Source organism: Podarcis tiliguerta, assembly GCF_965153285.1.
Source record: "Podarcis tiliguerta genome assembly, chromosome: 3".
NCBI classification, from domain to species: domain Eukaryota; kingdom Metazoa; phylum Chordata; class Lepidosauria; order Squamata; family Lacertidae; genus Podarcis; species Podarcis tiliguerta.
This window is the reverse complement of record NC_139536.1, coordinates 73,781,744-73,803,226: the sequence shown is the minus strand read 5'-3', so window position 1 is coordinate 73,803,226 and position 21,483 is coordinate 73,781,744. Positions and strand designations below refer to the sequence as shown.

General features: G+C 45.3%; 1 protein-coding gene across 4 annotated transcripts; it reads left to right on the top strand.

The window, feature by feature from the left end:
- Positions 1-607: 607 nt before the first annotated feature.
- POU3F2 (POU class 3 homeobox 2) lies at positions 608-20,385 on the top strand. 4 transcript variants are annotated; one of them, XM_083433565.1, is made up of 2 exons: positions 608-1,773; positions 19,267-20,385. In XM_083433565.1, exons 1-2 carry the CDS (start codon positions 724-726, stop codon positions 19,339-19,341), a joined length of 1,125 nt encoding a protein of 374 aa, XP_083289691.1. In that variant the 5' UTR covers positions 608-723; the 3' UTR covers positions 19,342-20,385. The 4 variants fall into 4 exon arrangements, with proteins under 4 accessions (XP_083289691.1, XP_083289692.1, XP_083289690.1 ...); XM_083433566.1 differs by having other exon boundaries at positions 16,713-20,385; XM_083433564.1 differs by having other exon boundaries at positions 608-2,001.
- The last annotated feature ends 1,098 nt before the right edge of the window (positions 20,386-21,483 follow it).

Below are 21,483 nucleotides of genomic sequence, written 5' to 3'. Positions count from 1 at the left end.
AAAGAGCGAAGCCGTCCTGCGCCTGAAAAGAACCCAACCAAGTTTCGGAAACAATGCGAGCAACAGGAGAGCATCCCCACCAGTAGCCTTAACCACGGCGCGCCTAGGGTCAGTTTGTGACCTACTTGCTTTTCCAGTAAACATAGACAAAGGTGGTTTTCCTATGTGTCTTCTTCTTGTTGCAGTTGTTCTTGCTGTTTTACAGAGGAGGTGAGCATCATCGGGTCTCACACACACAGCCCCCGTTATCCGGACTCAGCCCATGTGGCTACAAGCAAAGGAGCTACACTTTTCATCACCATCATCATCATCATTATTATTATTCCCTTTCTTCCGTGTGTGTGTTTGTGTCTCTTCCCCGCCCCCGCCGCCACTTCTTTTCTGTTCCTTCCCCCTTCCTTCCTTCCTTCCCTCTCTCCCTGCTCCGAGTTTGATTACAAAGCGAGCGAGAGGGAGGCTGTGCGGGGGGCGTGGTGTCAGCGCCAGGGCCGGGGCCAATGGGAGGCTCCCCCTGCGCCGGTTGCTAGAGGTCTCCACGTAAATCAAAGCGCAGGGAGCCAATGGGGGCCGGAGGGAGGGAGGAGCGGGGACGCGTGCCTTTGCAGTGGGCTCTGCCAAGCGGACTTGCGGGGGAAGCGAGCGGCGAGAGGAGCCCGAGGCGAAAAAGTAGCTGTCAAATGCGCGGCTCCTTTAAGCGGAGCCCTCAGTCCGGCTCGGAGAGTCATGGCGACCACAGCGTCTAACCACTACAGCCTGCTCACCTCCAGCTCGCCCATGGTGCACGCCGAGCCGCCGGGGAGCATGCAGCCGGGCGCCGGCTACAGGGACGCCCAGGCGCTGGTGCAGGCGGACTACGCGCTGCAGAGCAACGGGCACCCGCTCAGCCACGCTCACCAGTGGATCACGGCGCTGTCCCACGGCGGCGGCGGAGGGGGAGGCGGCGGCGGAGGAGGCGGCGGCGGCGGCGGCGGAGGGGACTCGCCCTGGTCCACCAGCCCGCTGGGCCAGCAGGACATCAAGCCCTCGGTGGTGCAGGCCAGCGGCCGGGGGGACGAGCTGCAGCAGCAGCATCACCAGCAGCAGCAGCAGCAGCAGCAAGGCAGACCGCCGCACCTGGTGCACCACGCCGGGAGCCACCACGCCGCCGTGGCCGCGGCCGTGGCGTGGAGGACTGGCGGCGCGGCTCACCTGCCGCCCGGCATGGCCGCGTCCAACGGCGGCGGCCAGGGCGGGCTCCTGTACTCGCAGCCGCCGGGCTTCACGGTCAACGGCATGCTGGGCTCCGGGCAGCCGGGCATGCACCACCACGGCCTGCGGGACGCCCACGAGGAGCCGCAGCAGCAGCAGCAGCCCCCTCACCACCCCGACCACCTCCCCCAGCAGCAGCAGCCGCAGCAGCACCCGCACGGGCAACAGCAGCAGCAGCAGCAGCACCACCACCCGCACCACCACCACGAGGCGCACTCGGACGAGGACACGCCGACCTCGGACGACCTGGAGCAGTTCGCCAAGCAGTTCAAGCAGCGGCGGATCAAACTGGGATTTACCCAAGCGGACGTGGGCTTGGCCTTGGGCACGCTCTACGGCAACGTCTTCTCGCAGACGACGATCTGCAGGTTCGAGGCCCTGCAGCTGAGCTTCAAGAACATGTGCAAGTTGAAGCCTTTGTTGAACAAGTGGCTGGAGGAGGCGGACTCGTCGTCGGGCAGCCCCACCAGCATAGACAAGATCGCGGCGCAGGGGCGCAAGCGGAAAAAGCGCACCTCCATCGAGGTGAGCGTCAAGGGCGCCCTCGAGAGCCATTTCCTCAAGTGCCCCAAGCCTTCCGCCCAGGAGATCACCTCGCTGGCGGACAGCCTCCAGCTCGAGAAAGAGGTGGTCCGCGTGTGGTTTTGTAACAGGAGACAGAAAGAGAAACGCATGACTCCCCCGGGAGGGACTCTGCCGGGAGCCGAGGACGTGTATGGGGCCAGCAGGGACACGCCGCCGCCACACCACGGGGTACAGACTCCTGTGCAGTGAACTCCGCCGTCGGCGGGGGAGGAGGAGCAGGGGGGAACTGGGGGGGCCGAGCCTGGCCCCTTCCCTCGAACCCCTTACTCCTCCAACTCTTTCGATTGTTTTCTCCCTATTCCCCTTTAAAAAAAAAAAGCAGACAAAACAAAAAAAAGGAAGGAAGGCGAATGCACTGAACTATCCTTGAAACGGTAGCAAAGTGTGTAATGAATGGTGTGTTTCTGACCTTTACAGGCGAGTAACCAGGCAATGAAGTGCAGTGAGTATATGGATGTGTGTGTCAGAGAAGCGAGTGCATGTTGGCCCCTTCCACCTCTCCCCCGCTCTCTCTCTCTCTTTCTCTCTCTCTCACTCTCTCTCTTCCTTGCATCCAGGCGCAGGCAGATAAGAGAGACGCCCCATTGCAAGGCGCTGCACAAAACCTTCCCCCCTCTGGGTATAGGCGAAAGCCGGCCGGCCTTTTGTAGCAGGGGGCCTTGCCCGTTAAATACTTCGTGGGGTCTTCGCCAAAGGCGCCTAGAAGGAAAGCAGGGAAGATGATGCTTTGATGCTCTGCAGCGCGCTTTAGGTTTGGTTGCTTTGGCTGGGGGTGGGGGGCGCGGATACAAAGGCAAATGTGGTAGGCAGGTGTCATTAGAAGGGTTATGCCGTTCTTGTAAAGAGAGAGAGAGAGTGAGAGAGAAAGAGAGTAAACCGTCTGAATTTGCACTGCAAGGAAACAGAAGTTTACAGATCTCTCCCTTTCCTGCCTCTGTCTGGAGGTGACTTGCATTTTGCTCCCTGTGTGTATGTGTTTGCTGGCCAGCGGTGGGACAATGTACAAAAATCCGTGTAAGCCTTTGCCTTTCCTCTTTGTGTTGTTGGACGCGAAGTTTTGGAGTCAGCCTTCGGAGGAGGTCATGTTTAATTTGCTTTTTCTGCCATCATTAACCTCCGGAGTGGGGGAAGCTGGGCTCTCCTTAGGGTTAAGTAGATCTTGAGGGGAAGCGTTAAGAAAAGGACAGAGACGAGAAGGAGGTGGGGGAAGAAAGAACTGCCACTTCCCACACAGAGAAATGTGGCTGTGGATATGTATTTCACCCCCAGATGCAAGGCAAGGTAGGTGTTTGTGTGTGTGAATGAGTGAGTGAGTGAAACGGAGAAGGGGGCAGGATTAGGGGAAGGGACGTGAAAAATTAGAAACACGCAGAAATAAGATTATAAGTGTGTGTGAGGGGGGGGGGACACCCATTCATGCTTTTCCAGCAGAAAGTGGCACTTTGAAAGAAACTACCAAGTTTTTTTTTGGGGGGGGGTGGAGTGTCAGATGGGAGAAAGAGAGAGAAAGAGAGACTAATGCTTAGCTCCACAGATCCTGTACAGAAAGTTCTCTGTATGTCTTGTCCAGCGCTGCCCTGCCCTATGCTGACATCTGCTTTTAAATTTGGAATGGGGTGGGGGTAGAAATTCAGCTCAAGAACATTCATTCTGATCCTTAAGATCGTCACTTGGAAGTAAGTTCCACTGATCTAGGCAAAGGTGCTCAAGGTTGCAGCTCTGGGCTGTGATCTTGAGATGCATCATTTCCATTTGGGAGAAGGTAACACTCAGTTCCAGAGTGACACCCACTTTAGGTGGGACTTGCTTTCACATCATGTGCTGAAAAAATCAGGATTGAATGTAAGCGGTCTAAGAACTGCAGTCCCATTCATCTCAATGGGAGGTTTCCAACTTACTTCAGCAAAGATGTGGGATTGTATGAAGTACGCTCTGGACAAGAGAGTGGAGGAATTTAAAGCAACGATTAAACCCACTGAAATCAGTGAAGTTAAGTCTAAGAAGGTAGCCAGGATTTCCCCCATTGTAATCAATGGGACTTATTTCCAAGTAAATGTTTCTATGGGGATTGCTTTAAAAATCCAAGTACTGTACTTGGTTTTCAGTGGTCAGTATGTGGGAGTTGTGGCCACATGCAGCTGGGTGAATTTCTCTTTAAGGTTTATTCTCACATTTTAGATCCATCCCACGTCCTTTCTTGAGACTTCAGCATAACATGTGGCATGAAAAGGACCGGTTTAACTTTGTCGGCCTTTTCTCTTTTCTCCAAAGGGAGCCAAATGAAGGGAAAACAAAGCAACCAAAATGCCATTTTTCAATTTGTCTTTTTCCTGTCCCCTTTGTGTTAGTCATTTAATAGCTGCATTTTGCTTGGTAGAAAATGGTTAACTTTCCAAAAAGCAAAAAGGCTCTAGAGAGGGAAGACAGGAAGGGGAAGTTGAAATTGTATATTATATTCTATATTGGGGCAAAGGGGGAGGGAGTAACCCATGAAACTGTGAGAGTGACATATTCATATTTTGAAACATCTACTCAGCACAAAAAGGGGGTGGTCTGTATAACTTTTTAAAAAATAATATTTACAAAGTTTGCCTAGTGGAGTGTTTGAGAATTCTGAGGCCAATGAAATATTCTCTCAGAGAAACTTGCAGATAAACATTGGAGGAAGTAGGTGGGATTTAATAATACTATATTCTTCAACTGTTTTTCTAAGCGCCAGTGTCTGGCATCAGATTTTTTTTCCCCTCCCCACTTCCCCTTGAGAAGACAAATACAGCTTTCTGAGAAGCCTATTCATTGGGCCTTTATTCTATTTTTGCAACAGTGCCCCCCCCCCTTAAAAAAACTATATGGACACTGGTTTCTCTTTAATGGTATTGAGCTGCTGTTGATTATTGTATGGGGACAAACTTCTTTAAAAATATTCAGGTTGGGGCAGTGGAAGTGGCAAAATGGGGGGGCAGTGACACTTATTAATATCTGGGTAAGGTCAAAAGAAGGAGTTTGGGGGAAGCAGATCCTCTAAACCCTCCAATAAGTTTACTTAAAATTTTAAAAGAAAGTTACCACACAAACCTTACCACTCTGTATATATGTTTAATATTTGTCCTTTGAAATGCAGAAATAGTTTAAATGTTTTCTTTGTCTATTTTTCTTTTTTCTTTTTTTTTAATGCTACCCAGGGAAATATTTTCATATCATTTTTAAGTGGGCTGCCTCAATGTATATTTATTTCTTTTAAAGCAAACAGGTTCTGGAAACTGTTTTTTCTGTAGCTTTAAATGAGTAGGTGAACAAGCAAACAAAATCTATATGGGATGTAATATTTTTTTTTGTTCGGTCTCTTTAAAGAAATACTTTGTTTTTTGGTACATTTGGATGTGCTTGTGGGGAAAAATAAAAGCGCAGAGATCCTTATATATTTATGTTAAAGTAATATTTTATTATCTACATAAAACAGAAATACACAAGACCTTTATAGTTTGTTCGAGTTATTGGCATATCTTTTATTTCCCTTTTTTTTTAAAAAAAAAGAAATAGTACTGAGAGTGGCGACATAGTTCTTTGGAAATGGGAAATATGTGGGAAGAAATAGAATCTAGCCTTTCTATTGCCTTGCATTCTCTGTCCTTCCTTCTTACTCCATGACATTTTGGAATAAAATGTATGCCTAATCTATTGACAGATTTCGCTGGTATAATTCTGGCAGCTGGTAGAGTGCAGGAGGAATGTGGGCCGGGAAGGAACACTGTTAGGTAGGCACAATTGTCTTTCCAAGGTTCGGCCTTTAATGCTGGAAGCCACCGCAGTGTGTATATTTTGATGCTCTGGGAACCAGTTTCTCTTGGAAGGCGTGTGCGAAGAAATATATAGCTGGTTGGAGGCTACACAAAATCTAAGCATCTACATGTTCTCATTGTCAATCGCTGGGCGGGGGTTTTCGATGTAGCGTGTGCCGCTTTGGGCTGCGATCATAAGCTCTCACACTTATTGGCAGTAAAAAGTTCCATTCAAACCACCAAGACTATATTAAGTTGAAGGGCAAACCACTTTCTCTAGAGTAGGCTCGTTGATTTCCCATTGCAGTCCATGGGATTCACTGCAGCACTATCGCCACGGGATAACCGGTGGATGGATAACTGCAGCCTAACGCCTAAGTGTTTTTAAAGGAACAGGGCATTGTTACTATTTTTAATCAAGCTCTTTTGACGCTAAACATGCGGTTGTTTATCTTGGACTTCCTTAGTCAGTCTTGCTTAGCCATGTGCATTTTGTCTCCTTCCAAATCAAAGTTTTGTCAGGTAGACTGCCAGTTCTTCTTTAGACATTTGAAAGGCTTCCGTGGGCTATGCGACGCTTTCGTTCTTTCAAGTAACAAATAAACTATTTTTTTGAAGTAATCGCTACGCTGCAATGTAGGTTCTACAATAGAGATGCAGCCAGATCCCCAACTGAGGAACAGCTCAGCTGAAGTGCTATAATCTAACTGGACCCGCGGCCCTGAAGGTTGTCTCTTGGAGGTGAGTTCCTTTGAAATCAATGGAACTTTACCCTCAGGAAAGTGAATACAGGAAGTGGAAGTTTAGTTCCAATGGACCCTGGACTTTCCAACTAAGCAATGCATAGACTGGATAGATTGCACGCCAGCTCAAATCAAATTGCTTTCGCCCAAGCTGGGTGTGGTTCAGATTGCTAAAGTGTGTGCACACGAACAACATTACAGGGGGCGGCTATAATCCCGCTATACATTTCTGCGGAGCTTCGGTTTAGGTCCTTGTGGACATGACTAGGTTACTGGGCGCTATCCCCGTCAATAGCCCATTTCCTGGGAATGGCATCTTCAGCGTTAGCATGTTTTGGATACTAACACCTTCTTGCCTAGTTTCTTGCGTTTCTGGAAGAAAACTCCACCAACGCCACAGCCACTCCGCCCTAAGTCTTCCCACCACCGCCTTTCCCCTTTTAACGATAGTTTCCAGGCTTATTAGATTTAATCATCTTTTCTAACTCCTAGTCAATATTACACGCGTCCCAAACAGATTCAGCTAAATGATCTTATCAATAGTCTGGAAACGAAGTGACAGAAAGAAGGAGTGTTCTGTGACCGCAGATATGCTGATGGGTAAAATGTTTAAGCTGGGTATAGATTGAATGTCCCTTGGTCAATAGCTCGCTGAATTGTCTGTATTTTTTTTTAATAGTGGAGGGGGGGGTTGTTTGAGGAGTGGAAAGCTGGGCAGCATCTGCCCTCTGCAGGACATTTCAATGGTCTTGGAAATGGAATCTTTTGCTTCTTCCCCCTGCGAGCGCGCGCCACCCGAGTTTGTGTGCGCGTTTGGAGTGGTGGTGGGATCACGTGCGCGACGCTTGGTTGGGCCAGGTGTGATTTTTAGTTGAGCGCCTGGCTTTCATATCTGAAAGGAGGATTAGTTTGGAAAGAAGCCTTTCCCTTCCTCCCCCGCTAAAGAATTTGAGCCTCCTGCCTATATTGATAGAACTGCTGGGTGATGGTTACAGCGTTGGGACAGAGAGAAACTACTTTGGGAGAGGAGCTCATCCAGGGCGCTTCAACCAAGGATTTAGCATTAGGGATATTGAGGGGCATATCTTTAATCGAGGAGAAGGAAACTGGTCAGGTACCGTCGAGGTTCCCTTTCACCGTCACCTTGTATTAACTGTCAACAAGGGAAGTCCTGTTGTTACTTTCTGCTTTTGTGCTCCCCTCTCCCCTCCTAAAAGACTGTCACCAAGGTTTTGTGGAAAGAGGAGCTGGTGTCCCAGTAATAGCAATAAATACCAGGAGAGCGGTGGGAAGTATTGGGTGCTAGTCAAGGTGTGAGCGACGCTTCTGAACAGCTTCTGAGCATCTCTAGACAATAGCAAAATAAGGCCATGCCCTCATCTCTTGCAGGAATTGACAGAGACGCGAGGATGTTAGATCTGGTATCAAACTGTGGACGAGAAGGCCCAGTGTTTGGCATTGAAATCCTAATTTCAAAAGTGGCTTGAGAGAGAGGAAGAGAGTTTATCTGAATAAAGAGAGGCATGGGGAAGTTGCAGTGATAACAATCTTTTCTACAAACAATAATAGTTGAAAATCGATTCATTCTTCGACGGAGCTTCAGTTTGGCTTCAATGCCTTGCCTAATAAGGAGGTGCTAGGAGTAGTGGCGAACAAGAGATGTATTTATATTTTGCTTTCTTTTCTTTTGGATAGCAGAAAAAGGGAGATGTTCTCCCAGTGTTTCTTTTATTCTAGTGTTTTTAGTTGTTCAAATGAGAAACTTTTCCGTCAAGATGGTCTTTCTTTCTTTCCTTCCTTCCTTCCTTTCTTTCTCTAAGTTCCACGGTTGATGTTTACATTTTCTGGGCCATGTGATAAATGCATATGTAAACGTTGCTGATTATTTTTTTTAAAGAAAGGGTTTTTTCCCCCACGAGGCCTTTGTATGGAGGCAGCCTGTTTCTGACTACTGACCACCTCGATCCACAAACTAATTAAGCCAATTTGCTTGCTTGTCATTCCATGCGGATTTCAGCTTCCTTGCCGTCAAAAATACTCCCACTTCATTTGCTTGCGATCCGGAGTCGAAAGCAACGCGGGCGCTTACCGCTGCTTGCCTCCTGCCCTCTCTCCCATTTGCTGGTTCTGACTTACCTATCAATCCTGGAAGGCAAGAATATTGGCAATAATTTGGCACAGCTTTAGAATAACAACAACAACAACAACAACAACAACAACAACAAAAACGGCTCACCGTTTCTAAACTTCCTAGCCTGACTTGAATTTTTCAGCTAAATCCTATTGGATTTGCTCTGACCTCTCTGAATACAAGAGAACAGAAAGGCCATCTCACGGGCAAATAGAAACCCGCCTCTTTTCTTAAACTTTATTCAGTGTCTTTCAATACAATTCCCCGCCCCGCTCGGATCTTAGACTTGCTTCTTTGGAAGTAGGACCCACAGAGCTCCAGGGTTTTACTTCCTGGTAGGTATGCTTAGGATTGCAGCCTTTTGCCCACCTGGTAAAAGTAGAAAGGTTACGCGGTATAGATACGGATCTTGAAACTGGGAAAGATTGCAGGAAGTGAACGGGTGTAACTTTCACTTGTCAAATGTGGCAGACACCAAAGCGTTAACGAAAGTGATAACTGAGAGTTAGCAGGTGTGTATGCTACATTATGTGTACCATACAACAGTAAGTTAACTGCATATTACTGGAGAAAACAACTTATTTGTAAAATATCCTTTATGAATGCAGAATTTTATATTTTTATTTTAAGGTTTTAAACAGGATACTGTAATTATGTCTCAAGCGATGACAAATCACCCAGGCAAGGAGAATGCCTTGGCATTTCAGTATAAAGGCTGCAGTCAAATCCATATTTTTCTGGATATAAGTCCCATTGAGATCAATAGGTCCTACTTCGTGTGAAGCGCCCTGAGATCTTGGATGAAGGGCGGTATATAAATCTAATAATTAAATAAAAAAATAAAACCCTTAGGATTGCACTGGAAATGAACATAATTTGCAATTAAATGCAGGCTTGAGGAAGATAGAGGCTTCTCATTCCTGGGCAGGTAACAATGGCCGCATTTTAGTTTGTTTCTCAATCCCTAGATTGTGTTCGAATTTTTAAGACTACACTCCTTACTTGAGTGTAAGCCCCATTGAACGCAGTAGGGAATTACTTCTAGGGAAAATGCATAGTATCGGGCAGAAATACTACAATCACATGCAAATTCTATGAAATTCAGGTTTAAGATGCAGGATTTAAAATCCCATGAATGAAATAAATCTCACTGAACTCAGTAGGAGTCATTTACAAATAAACATGCGTAGGATCGTGCTGCAAAGCACATTTTTATTGGAAACAAAGTTCTGTGGTGAGAGTTGATACAGTTGAGAGAATAATATGCTTCAGACAGAATTAAGCAGCTGGATCAAACGCTAGCAGAATAGCACTCGGCTGCTTGTGAACCAGCTTGAAGGTCGAATACACACACACACACACACACACACACGTGTGCAGATGTTTATGTTTAAAAACCCACAATCACCCTGTCTGTAGCACACTTTTTAAAAAAATACTTAAGCTTGACAGCTTATTCTTTATATGATTTTAAAAAATATGCTTGATACTTAAGTATCAAGAAACCGTTAAAAAATTAAATTCCTATTAATGTAACTGGCGATTCAACCCACTTTTTCAGAGAAAGTCCCATTACAGTAAACAGGGCTTGGATCGAAGCCACAGCTGGAAAAGAAAGGGTTTTTTAAATCAATGGAATTTCTGTCTAATTTAGAACTGGAATATTAGTGTAAATAACATTAAAGTCTATTGGCCGTTTATTTGTTATGTTACATTCCAGCTCAGTGCTGGCTCGGCCACAAATCAGCAAACCATGGTGATTTCCATACACTCTGGGTATCTTAGAACGATAAAGGTCGATTTGCAACAGCTTCTTCTGCTTATATTGGCATCCTTGCAGGATTCACCTATCCTTACGGAACTCCTAGGTCTTTCAGAATGGTTATATTTTATCATCTGACACCCTGTTCTCCACTTGCAATGGGGGGGGGGAGCAACAACAAACCATTGAATTGCAAAGGGAATTTCTTTCAGCAAATGCGTGTCTAATATCTGGAGTTTTAGCTAGCTTCATATGGTGCCACATTTGAGTAATGTGTTTTGCCAAAGCGAAAAGCTGAAACATAAAACCATAGGGAGAAATAAGTGAGCAAAGAAATTATGCTTTAAAAAAAGAAAAGAAAAGCGGAATAGCTGAAAGGATCGTGAAGGAGATCTCTAAAGAGGACCTCTTAAAATGTCGTGGCCTCCTTTCTTTCTCCCGCGTGGGAATAGTTTTTGAATACTGTCTTGAAACTAGTTCCTCATCGTAGGCTAACTGGCAGTTCTGAACAGGGAAGACGTTGTTGAGCTCCCAACGAGTTTATTAATGGCATCGCCAATAAACAAAACACCTCTGCTCTTGTGTATGAGACTACCACAGGCACCTTAATGTCTCTAGTTAGTAGTACCAAGCAAATATCTTTCGAATTTAACTTGAATGTCAGTCAATGAAGACTAGACGAGTGGAAATGGGTCTTCCAAAAATACTTTCAGAACACTTTTCTGCAAAGCTGTTAAAACTGACGCCTGGACCCATAAACTTATTGGGAAGTAAAATTATTAACGTAATAAATGTGGGATTTGGAATTCTAATGTGGGATTTGGAATTCTACTAGAAAGCGACTCTCGTGGATTCTTACGGACAGGACTGCTAAGTAAATACTCTTTGAATTGCTACTCCTCTGAATCCATTTTTGGGTGGTAGACATCCAAATACTTTGCCTTGACTGCTGGATTTAGCAGGATACCAGCAAAAGGGGTGGGAGTTATAGGTCTCGCTGGGTGAATACAGAGGACCAACTTAAAAATCACGCCATGTTTTAATTAATGCGTTTTGGGCCACTGGTCCTTACTGTCGAGTAGGTATGCTTAGGATTGCAGTCTTGAGCGCCAAGAATGTGCGCGATATCCGTGTTGTCGCCCTTGTCACTGCTTTTGCGCCAACCCCGAGGAACTGGCTAGATCTAAAACTGCACTGAATCATGCGAAGGAGAGTGGGGGGCGCCCACTGGTTGCCAGGATCTAGGACCAAGGGAGAAACAAGTGTAGGCATCGCTGGGCTTTTGTGGCCGGAAAGAAATTGTCTCCTAAATTCCTAATGCAACGTCCGCCTGCCAGTGACTCGACGGTCGAGTCTGGTCTTGTTGCCAGTTTACTGCGAAGCCAGTCCCATGTTATTCAGTGGCACTTACTCCCCAGAAAGTGTGCACCCGATTGCAGAGCTTTCTTTTATCCTCCTCGCGCCCCCGCCAAGAGAACAGACCCATTCTGGCCCAGCCTCTCCCCTCCCTCCAGGCTTGGTTTCCAAGTCTAGCCGGCCCAAGGAACTTCTAAGCGAAAGTTTTCGGCAGCCCGTCTCATTCATTAATTGCCCGTCCCTGCTCGCTTCATTCATGGCTCCTCCAGTCATTCACTGCCAAGTCCACGGAGGCACCAGCTCCTTGGTCAGTAGGGGAGACGCACAAACAAGGATGGTGCTATTTATTTCCCTCCGCCTGTGGATTTCGAAGACATTCAAGCAGGCACAATCATTAAACTAATTTGTATTTGATTGTTTGGGCGGACGAGGGTGAGTTTTATTACACTAAAGCATTCAAGCACGCACGCACCGCTGATTAGCAGTATACATTAAATAAAGTTGTTTGTACACATTGTCTTACCACATATAGGCAGCCTTATTATTCTAATTACTCTAATTAGGGCATTGCAATGGTTTCGATTTGATTTGAGGAGGCATGGATTCGTGCTAGTCCTTTTGGAAAAAAAGAAAACCGCTCTCTGTGAGCAGGTTCTCTCACTCCTTCCATTTACGCCTTCAAAATGCATCACATTATGGGCCAAATTCATAAAGAACCTTAGGAGACATCAGAATACAGTAGAATGTTTAAGGATACGGAGCCTAGTCTCAAGAGAGATAGTATGTGCGTGTCCCATCCCTCTGCACTATTATTATTATTATTATTATTATTATTATTATTATTATTATTTCAACCAACCTCCAGACCAACAATCTGCAGCTTCTACTACCTGCTCCCCTCCCCATGTTCTCTCCTTTCCTCTCAGCTATTGTAACGCTCACTTTAGAAAGAGCTATCTTAAGTATATATATTTCTGGAAATCTGTTTCATAAGCTTGAAATGAATGTGATTATTATCTGATATCAGTTCATCAAACGTGTTACATCTATAGGGGACTTATAATTAAATTCTTAATCCTGTTTGAGACTTCTCCCTGCCCCTGCCTCCCCCGCCCCCCACAAAAAAAGCCAACAGCCGAGTCTGGGAAAGAGATTTTACATTTTTTAAAATACTCCCTCTTTCCCTGTTTTTTCTTTTTTAAATGAGCAGCATTGAAAAATGTCTTTGCGGAAGAGGCATGAATTTGTTGTCTAACTAACCAGCCGAATACAGGGTTCTCTTAAAACAGGACTGTTGCGAAGCTTATACTTCTCATTCAGCAGAAACATTCTTTCCTTCTGTGTTCGTCTGTCTTTTTCCTGGGAAATCCGGCTGATTCTTACATCCACCTCCACCTTGGGGGAACTTGCCTGAAAGAAGCGCTTGCGGTTAGGCGAGTAAAAATGTTCTCCTTAGCCCGCTTGTGCTTCCAACAGTTCTTAAAACTGTGGATTTGCAACGATCTTGTAGATGTGTTTCTCATACCCAGACTTTAGCTAACTCTCTGTCCCTTAATACATCGCCTCTCTACAGTGGAGCAAAGGGAGAGAGTTCCTGATTGACTTTTGCAGATCACCCAGTTGCTCATGTGTCTTACAAGCGTGCCCACCCCCTCACCCCCATCCCTTCCATCAGCTGGGAAGCCTAATGAAAAACTGACACCCCCCACTTTCGCTGATTGTACCTAAAGGTGAGGGATAAACGGCCGTGAGTGTGAGTGTGTGCGTGTGTTTAATGCACACCAGGAAAAACCACCCGCCTAAGCTCCTTTGTGAGGCTTTGGCTGAGGAGGAGAAGGCGTGTGGAGGCGGCTGGAGCCTTGAGTTCTCTGAGAACTCCCTTTCAAGCTTGCTCGGGCCTGCTTGGGGTTGATTCTGCAGCTCTGGGTTGCTTTGAAAGCCAGGTGGACCCTCCACGGTTTGAGAAGCTCAAGCCACAGGCTCTCAGCTTCTGGTCCACCCCCCACCCTCCCCATTCATCCCACCGGGCCCACAAAGAGAGGGAGCGGAGGGAGACAGAGGGGAGGGTTTGCGCTGAAAGGGATCCAGAGGCTTCCAGCGCCAGGGAAAAGGGGGCGGTGGGCGGGATGGCCTTGTAGAAGTCGCTGCAGCCCAGCCGAGGGGAAGAGGACGGCCAAGGCGAGGCCCCGGGTTGCAGGGAAGGGAGAATTCGGCTGGGGTGGCTTGCCCGTCTGGCGGCTACTTTCCAGAGGAGATCAAATATTCCTCCAACAGAATCGCGAGCGGGAGAGCGCCTGGAAAGGACGAGGGCGGGAGGAAGGGGCGGGTGGGAGGCTTTGAGCCAGCCAAATGCCCCTCTCTGCCATAACCATTCTCTGCGTCCCTGGATTTATCCTTCCCTGGGGAGTTCATTGTACAACACAGCCCGCCTGCCCTTCTCGCATGAATCTGTTTTGTAACAAAGTCTCCCCAGCGAGTGTATTAGAGAATAAAGCCTCTCTTCCCTCCCCCACCACCACCCCGTCCCTGCCCTCTTTCTCCCCACCCCCCTCCCCATCCTTTTGATTCACGCCCCCCTCCCCTCTTTCCCTTCACTACAGCATCTGTTCTGGGAGCGCTCTTCTCTTCCTTAACTGCAGGGAAATAAAAGAGTGGAACTCGGGCGCCCCACAGCGGACACGAGCGTAACTTGCGGTAACAAACAGAGGCAGCGGCCGAGAGGGCGGGGGGAGAGAATATATATATATCCAGGCGTCTAACCTCCCGCGCCTTGTCCAGTTCGGAAATAAACTTGCCGATTAGGATATGTCGGTTTGAATAATCGCTTTTCAAGACAAGCCCGCTCATGTCTGAAGCCAGCCTGTAGCAGAAAGGTTAAAAGGAGAAGAAACATGAGGTGGTTTTAAAAAAGAAGAGGGGGGGGGGGGGAGAGCGTCTCCCTCCCGTCATCACCTTCTCTTGTTTATTTCTTGCTTCTCTCCACAGATCTGGAACAGATCAGGGATTTCTGTTGTTGTTTTAAGGCCATATGCATCCTCCATAGTTCACATTGCAGCGGGGCAGGATATTGGTTCAGTCCTTTGGTTTCATTTGAATTGCCTATAAATCTGGTATAATTTTAAAAGACAGCCAGCAAGGTCAAAGGTTGGTTTTGTTTTGTTTTTAAGTCCAAATTCAAAATGCTTTCAGAGATGTAGTAGTTCTTAGCTTCTTTTTGTTTTCGACTTTGCATTCCCACACATTTGTAATTCGAAATCGTGACATTGGCTAGAAGGTATATTCGTTTTCAAAACAGATCTCTTCTGATTTTCATCCATAGAGCTTTCTGCAGTGGGTGTTAGAATCTGGGCCAAAGTCTTCCAGTGGAAGCCTTCGCAATGCAGTGCCTTTTCCTTTTTCTTTCTTTCAAACTGGGTCTCATTTATATCTAGAAATATTCTTGAATCTGAAAGCTCCCCACCCCCTTAACAACAAGAGAAAAATCTGTGCTGGATTGGACCAAGGGTTCAGCAAGGCAAGCATCCTCTTTGCAGCATGGACCAGACAGATACTTCCAGAATTGCCATCCCCCTCTCCACCCCAAAACCCAAACTGTTACTGTTGCTAGGTGCCTGCAAATGGTATTTTTCAGAGGTATACTGGCTCTGAACAGGAATGTTCCATTTAACTAATAGCTGTTGAAACTGTTGACAGTCTTATCCTGTATAGGAAAGCTGTCTAAGCCAGAGATCATCACTACATATTGCGACAGCAGATTCCATAAGTTAATTATGCATTTGTTCAAGGTAGATATAGAAACTGTCTGCAGTTATTCAGTGGTGAGGGCAATGTTCCTCAACTCATATTCTGGATCACTTTTATACACTTTTTTTTTTTTTTACTTAATATGTCCCAGCATCGAGCCCTGCCACACATTGGTGGGTCATGCGATGTATTTGGGCCTGCAACAGAAAACAATCATTTCCCCTGTTAAGGTTTCAATCCTACATATGCTGACCATTTAATACAACAGGACTTGTTTTGAAATAATTTATTATAGACCACTTAGAGTTTTCACCTACAATCAAGCAGCATATCGATTTTGTTAAATACAAAAAAACAAAACAAAAAAAAAAAATCAGAGTAAGGATAGATAAGATTGCATAGCACAGCTCTTTGTTTTATGGCTGCACGTGTTAATGACACAAGACAACCTTCGTCAGCTGGGTTCTTTCCAGATGTTTTGGACCACAACTCCAATCAGCCCCTGCCAGCATGACTATGGTGGAAGTTGTAGTCTAAAACATTTGGACGGAACCAGACTAGCTACTTTAACAGGCAATATAGGAAAATATGCAAAAGCCTTTATAGTAATGTTCAGGCTTTCATGGCACCATTTTACACATCACCAAATGCCCACAGAGAAGTGTAATTCAGATCCTATTTCTGAAGTATGATGCATGATCCTATGTGCCCTAAGAAGCCATAGTTGGCAGTCAGTTGTGCTTCAGCTTGTACACACAATGCCTGCATGCAGTCATTTCTACATGTGCTATGATTCACCTATCAGGGTTGTAGAATTTCCTGTATGGATGCTGATTCCATGTAGGGATTTTGTAGTTTACTTAAATAATTTATATCCCATTTTTTAATGCCGAAGTTTATCCAAGGCAGGTATGTCTCAACCTGACAGCAGATATGCCCTACGAAAGCCCAATGTACTCACAACGTAAGGCAGAGACATACACAGCAGATGTGTGCCCATTTCTAGCGAGAGCTCACTTGCAGATAGCTTTTTTTCAGGTAGTCAGACAGACCAACCCTTGAAATCATACATACATTAAGCACAGAAAGCTGTGCGGTGCAAGCAGGTGTGGGAATTCTCCTCTGCCTTGTGTTACCTATTAGGTAGTTTGCCCCAATCTTCTAAACCAGCAGTGGGAGAAGTTACTATTCATCCAAGTTTGCATATCACATAGCGTGCACAGTAGATAGGCGAGTTTGCTGTTCCGCTGTCTGCAGCGGAGTCAGGAAGAGTATTGGTGTTGGGTCATTCCGCAATCAGTGTTCCTGATGCATGAATCGGAGCTCAAGCCAGTTTCCCAGCATGTGTTTCCCTTTCTTCTCAGCCTCTGCATACCTCCACAAAGCAGCTTCTGGTATTCTAGCCGCCACAACCTCACTCAGCTGCTCTGCAATGATAAAAAAGGTAAAGGGACCCCCGACCATTAAGTCCAGTTGCCGACGACTCTGGGGTTGCGGCGCTTATCTCGCTTTACAGGCCGAGGCAGCTGGCGTTTGTCCGCTTCCACAAACAGTTTTTCTGGGTCATGTGGCCAGCATGACTAAGCCGCTTCTAGCGCAATGGAACACTGACACCAGAGCAGTGCACAGAAACACCATTTACCTTCCTGCCAGAGTGGTACCTATTAATCTACTTGTACTTTTGGCATGCTTTCAAACTGCTAGGTTGGCAGGAGCTGGGACCGAGCAACGGGAGCTCACCATGTTGAGGGAATTTGAACCGCCGACCTTTTGATCTGCAAGCCCAAGGCTCAGTGGTTTAGACCACAGCGCCACCCACATCTCTGCAATGATACCTGTCCACAAAGTTGATACCTGGGGATCAGCAGAGGCTGAAGTACTGCCTTGAAACAATCAAGTCCCCGAAATAGGAGCTGTGTGTGCCTGTCCCACAGTAGCTATTTCTATCATTTTACAGCTCCCAAAAATCCTTCCCTGATCCTCATCCAGCAAAAGAACTGTTGTAGTGACTTTCCAGTTGGTGTAGCTTAAAAAGAATATTGTAGCCTTTGAGATGTGTTGATGCTCCTTTGGCATATGAGACTGAGTTGTCGCCTTAGGGAGGTTGATGTGGTATATGAACAGCAGCTGTCTAGGTTTCAACTTAAATAAGAATTTTCAAGTGGCATGTCCCTATGTTGATATTTATAGTCTAATCTATTTTTTAAATCCAAGTTTGCTCTCATTTCCATGATGAGGCATTTGCTGCACTGATATTCACTTATCTCGGATCGTGCATGCTTTGTTCCACTACTTCTTTTTGGAGAGATATTCTAATTCTACCATCCTTGAAAATTGCTACAATCTCTATCAAGATTCAGTACAGTTCAAATGAGAGCTGTAGTAATCAGAATCTAAGGCTGCAATCCGACGCACACTTACTTTAAAGCAAACCCCACTAGACATACTGGAACTTTCTTCAGAGTAAATATGCCTAGGATTGCACAGCAAGCCTCCCAGATTCAACAAAGATCACAAATGTTTGCATCAGAAACAGCTCCAGGTTCATGAAAAAGACTTCACACATAAATTGTGTGTGTGTCCTCCTATTTTCCTGTTCTCCATATCACTGATGATGACTTCACTGTATTATGCAATCTGTGTTTAGAAATACATTAAGAATGGAAGAGTTCACAGGATGAAAAGGTGGGGATGTTACCCAGATAATTTAGGATTCAGAATTGGCGTGAAACAGATTTTCTAAGCACAGAAATGCCCGTTTCAAGTTGTGATGCTTATCCTTCTTGTCTTGATAATCAGGAATGTGCCCAGAAATGTTGACTTTGTTTTCAGGACTGGCAAAATGTAGCTCTCTTATCACCTATGCTGTCTTCTTCATATGCGTATGAACACGCTCAGACACAAACTCGGGGCCAGGAGAAATCTTTTTTTAAAAAAAAACACCAGTGTTTAAGTCCGCCCTCTTGAAAAAAAAAGTTTCTTTAAAAATGTCTGTTATATCTGAGATACAGTACGACAGCAGTAGATTGGAACCCTACCCAGCACACCAAATAGCACACACTATGTGTATGTCTGTCTGCACCCTTCAAAGTAATGGGCACGTTCTTCACCTGTACCGTTTTTTTCTGTAGAGAATCTTTACGTAAACCATATATGGTCTAAGGAGAAGCAAGCCTTTTCTGACTTTAGCTATTTTCTCTGAGTAGTTCCCATTTTACCCCAGTAATGCACACATTATGCACATATTGGATGTTACTTATTCACATTCATCTAGCAGCTGCAGCATGATGGATAAGAGCATAAACTATAAGCAAAGATGCCTTCTGTTCAAGACACAGCTTCAGAGTTGTCTTAGGCGAATTGCTGTGACTCAGACTCAGCTCACCATCAGTAAAACAGAGATGAAAATACTGGTCCGAGTATTTTCATCTTGTGGTGGCGATTATTTAAATAATTTATTTTTATTATTTTTATTTTTATTAATAAATTATATCCCGCTCTACATTTTTATCAACACGGCTTACACAACACAATATGAAGTACATTCAGTATTTGGGGTATAAGCATAGAAGTATAACGCATGTGTGTATCAGTGTGCACACATATACACACACACAGTGTTTCCAATACAGACACATGCTCAAATCTACATGACTAAACATGCACCTAACTGCTGCTGTTCTTATACCATTCGTCCTAGGAATGGGCTCACGGATTTCAGAGGGATACTTTGGTGTAAGTGGTTTGATGATTGCGTACCTAGCCAGCCAGTATGTCTGTCTTTCTCTTGATGGGGTACACGTTTTTGTTTTCTTTTTTTAAAAAAAAAAAACCTCTCACAAACATGCTCTTTGTTGGAAATTTTTGGCAGCATATGAAGGTTCAGAGGCAGCCTGTGTTTCTTCCTTCTTGTTACAGGAAGAAGACTGGGGAGATGCTCTTCCCCTCCCTTCAAACCACCCCCTGACAACGTTGCTTCAAAGCTGCCTTTAATTACGGAACAACTTGCTTGATAGTCGGATAGAAGAATGCGGCCTTCCCTTCACAAGGCATCCAAATTCCACACGCTCCCCTATCTATTCAACTAGCCCTAATGGGCTTTAGCTTTCTCATATTATTATTATTATTATTATTATTATTATCTCTGGGGTGGTTCTGGATTATGTGGGGTTTTTGCTCACCACATCATGTCTTTATCTCTCTCTTTCTCTTTCATTGTTGTTACTGCTGGTAGTGGTGGTGTACAGTTTTCTCCATGGAGTGAATCATTCCTGTTTAAGACACGGTAGGGGGAAAGGCTGCTCATAAGCAGGATCGCTATCATTTCTGGCTCTTCTTTCCTAAAGCTCTTATAACAAGAACTTGGCAGGAATGCACTTTCAGCTAAGAACTATTAAACAATTAAGCAGCCAACACCTAACGAAATCTTCCACAAAGAAGACAAACTACCAGCAGACATCTAAACAATTTTTAATACTTTAAAATACATTTCCTTGAATAATTGCAAGTTGGTGACACCTAGAAAACACATGGGCTCCTCTAAATACCCCCCCCCCGCCCCGAAGAATCCAATGGAATTATGTGGAGCCACCCTAAAGTAATTGCTCAAAGGGCTATGACCCATTCAATTCTCGAAGTGTTTCCTGTATTCACTGAGCTTATGTGTACAAATCACCTTTTCTTTTCATTTTTGCCTGGTTGCTGCAGAAAGGGCACACCTGCCACCATATAGCTGCAAGCCTATTTCTAAATCAGTGTCAGCAGGCAAAGGTGATTCGCTAGAGGCTAACTGTGGCCGGCCTCTGAAGTTGGGGACAACTTTTTCGAGATAATAAATTTCCATGGAAATGTATGGTGTGCTCTGAAACTGCTCTGGATTAACCAGTATAAGTGTTCAAGGTGATGCCATCCGTCCTGAAGGAGGCATCGGAAAATGTGAAATGTATAATGGCCAAAAAGATGCCGACTCTTCTTCTTCTTTTTAATGGGACCCTCTTGAACTTCAGAAATTTGTCCAATAAAAAGATATCACCTTTCTTTATGGTATCACTTATTCTTGATATGGATCAACATGCTACCTTACACACACGTGAAAGAGACATTCCAAACCTTTCTAGAATCCATATAAGCCTTGGGTGGCCAAGAAATGTTACAGACAGGCCTAATCATGTGCTAAGACCACCGCAATTATTAGCATCGACTGCGCCATATGGAAGAGTTTGATGATTGCTTCACCGTAGGGTAAGTAGAGTCCTTAGGTTTGTACTACGCAGCAATTTACATCTCAGTTTAGCTGTGCCAAATGTTTCTATAACATATTTAGCCTGATAATCCTCCCACAAAGGGGAGGACATGCAAACTAGGTAGATGAAACAACCGCCTTTCAGTTAGCGAACATTGTCCCTCGACCTGTTAGAAATGTTCGTCCTGAAATGTAGTTCTTCTATCCATTGTCAACAGCAGGTATATTCAACGTTTCCAGACCTCGAACCCACTTTCAACCAGGACATGCATTTAGGAACCCATTTCTTAATCTTTTACCACATACTTGCATGGCAGTAGCCCTCCTGCTGCTGTGACCCACCAACTGAAGACCAGTACTCTACGGCATCCCATGATATGAGCTGTAATAGTGCTATATTAGTTACACACACTCTCTTCCCTCAACAACATGAGAAACTGATACTTGAAGTTAGCAATGACCTAATTTATGTCACTCCTATAAAAAAGCAAGCAGTTTCTGCCCCAAGTGCAGTACGACTACAGCTCAGCTACAGCATCTCTCAACACAGCTACCTAGGAGGTGGAAACAGATTTGTCTCATATCCCCACCATGGTCATTGTTTCCCAGCAAGGACTTGGTCTTTCGGAAGCACCTAAGGATGTGTGTGTGTGTGCGTGTGCACAAGTCAATAAAAAGTTAAATGCCAAGTGTTGTGTACTTTCTATTAGACACAGTACATTCACGCACGCAAAGGGGGAAGATACAAATTTTTGCATTAAGGGTAGTCAACTTCAGAGTACAGTGGTACCTCGCAAGACGAATGCCTCGGAAGACGAAAAACTCGCAAGACGAAAGAGTTTTTCGTTTTCTGAGTTGCTTTGCAAGACGGATTTCCCTATGGGCTTGCTTCG

Coding starts and splice junctions, on each gene's coding strand:
- POU3F2 (XM_083433564.1), top strand. CDS start 724: ATGGCGACCACAGCGTCTAACCACTACAGCCTGCTCACCTCCAGCTCG. Junction 2,002..19,266: donor CGCCGCCGCCACACCACGGG/GTACAGACTCCT, acceptor TTCTTGTTACAG/GAAGAAGACTGGGGAGATGC.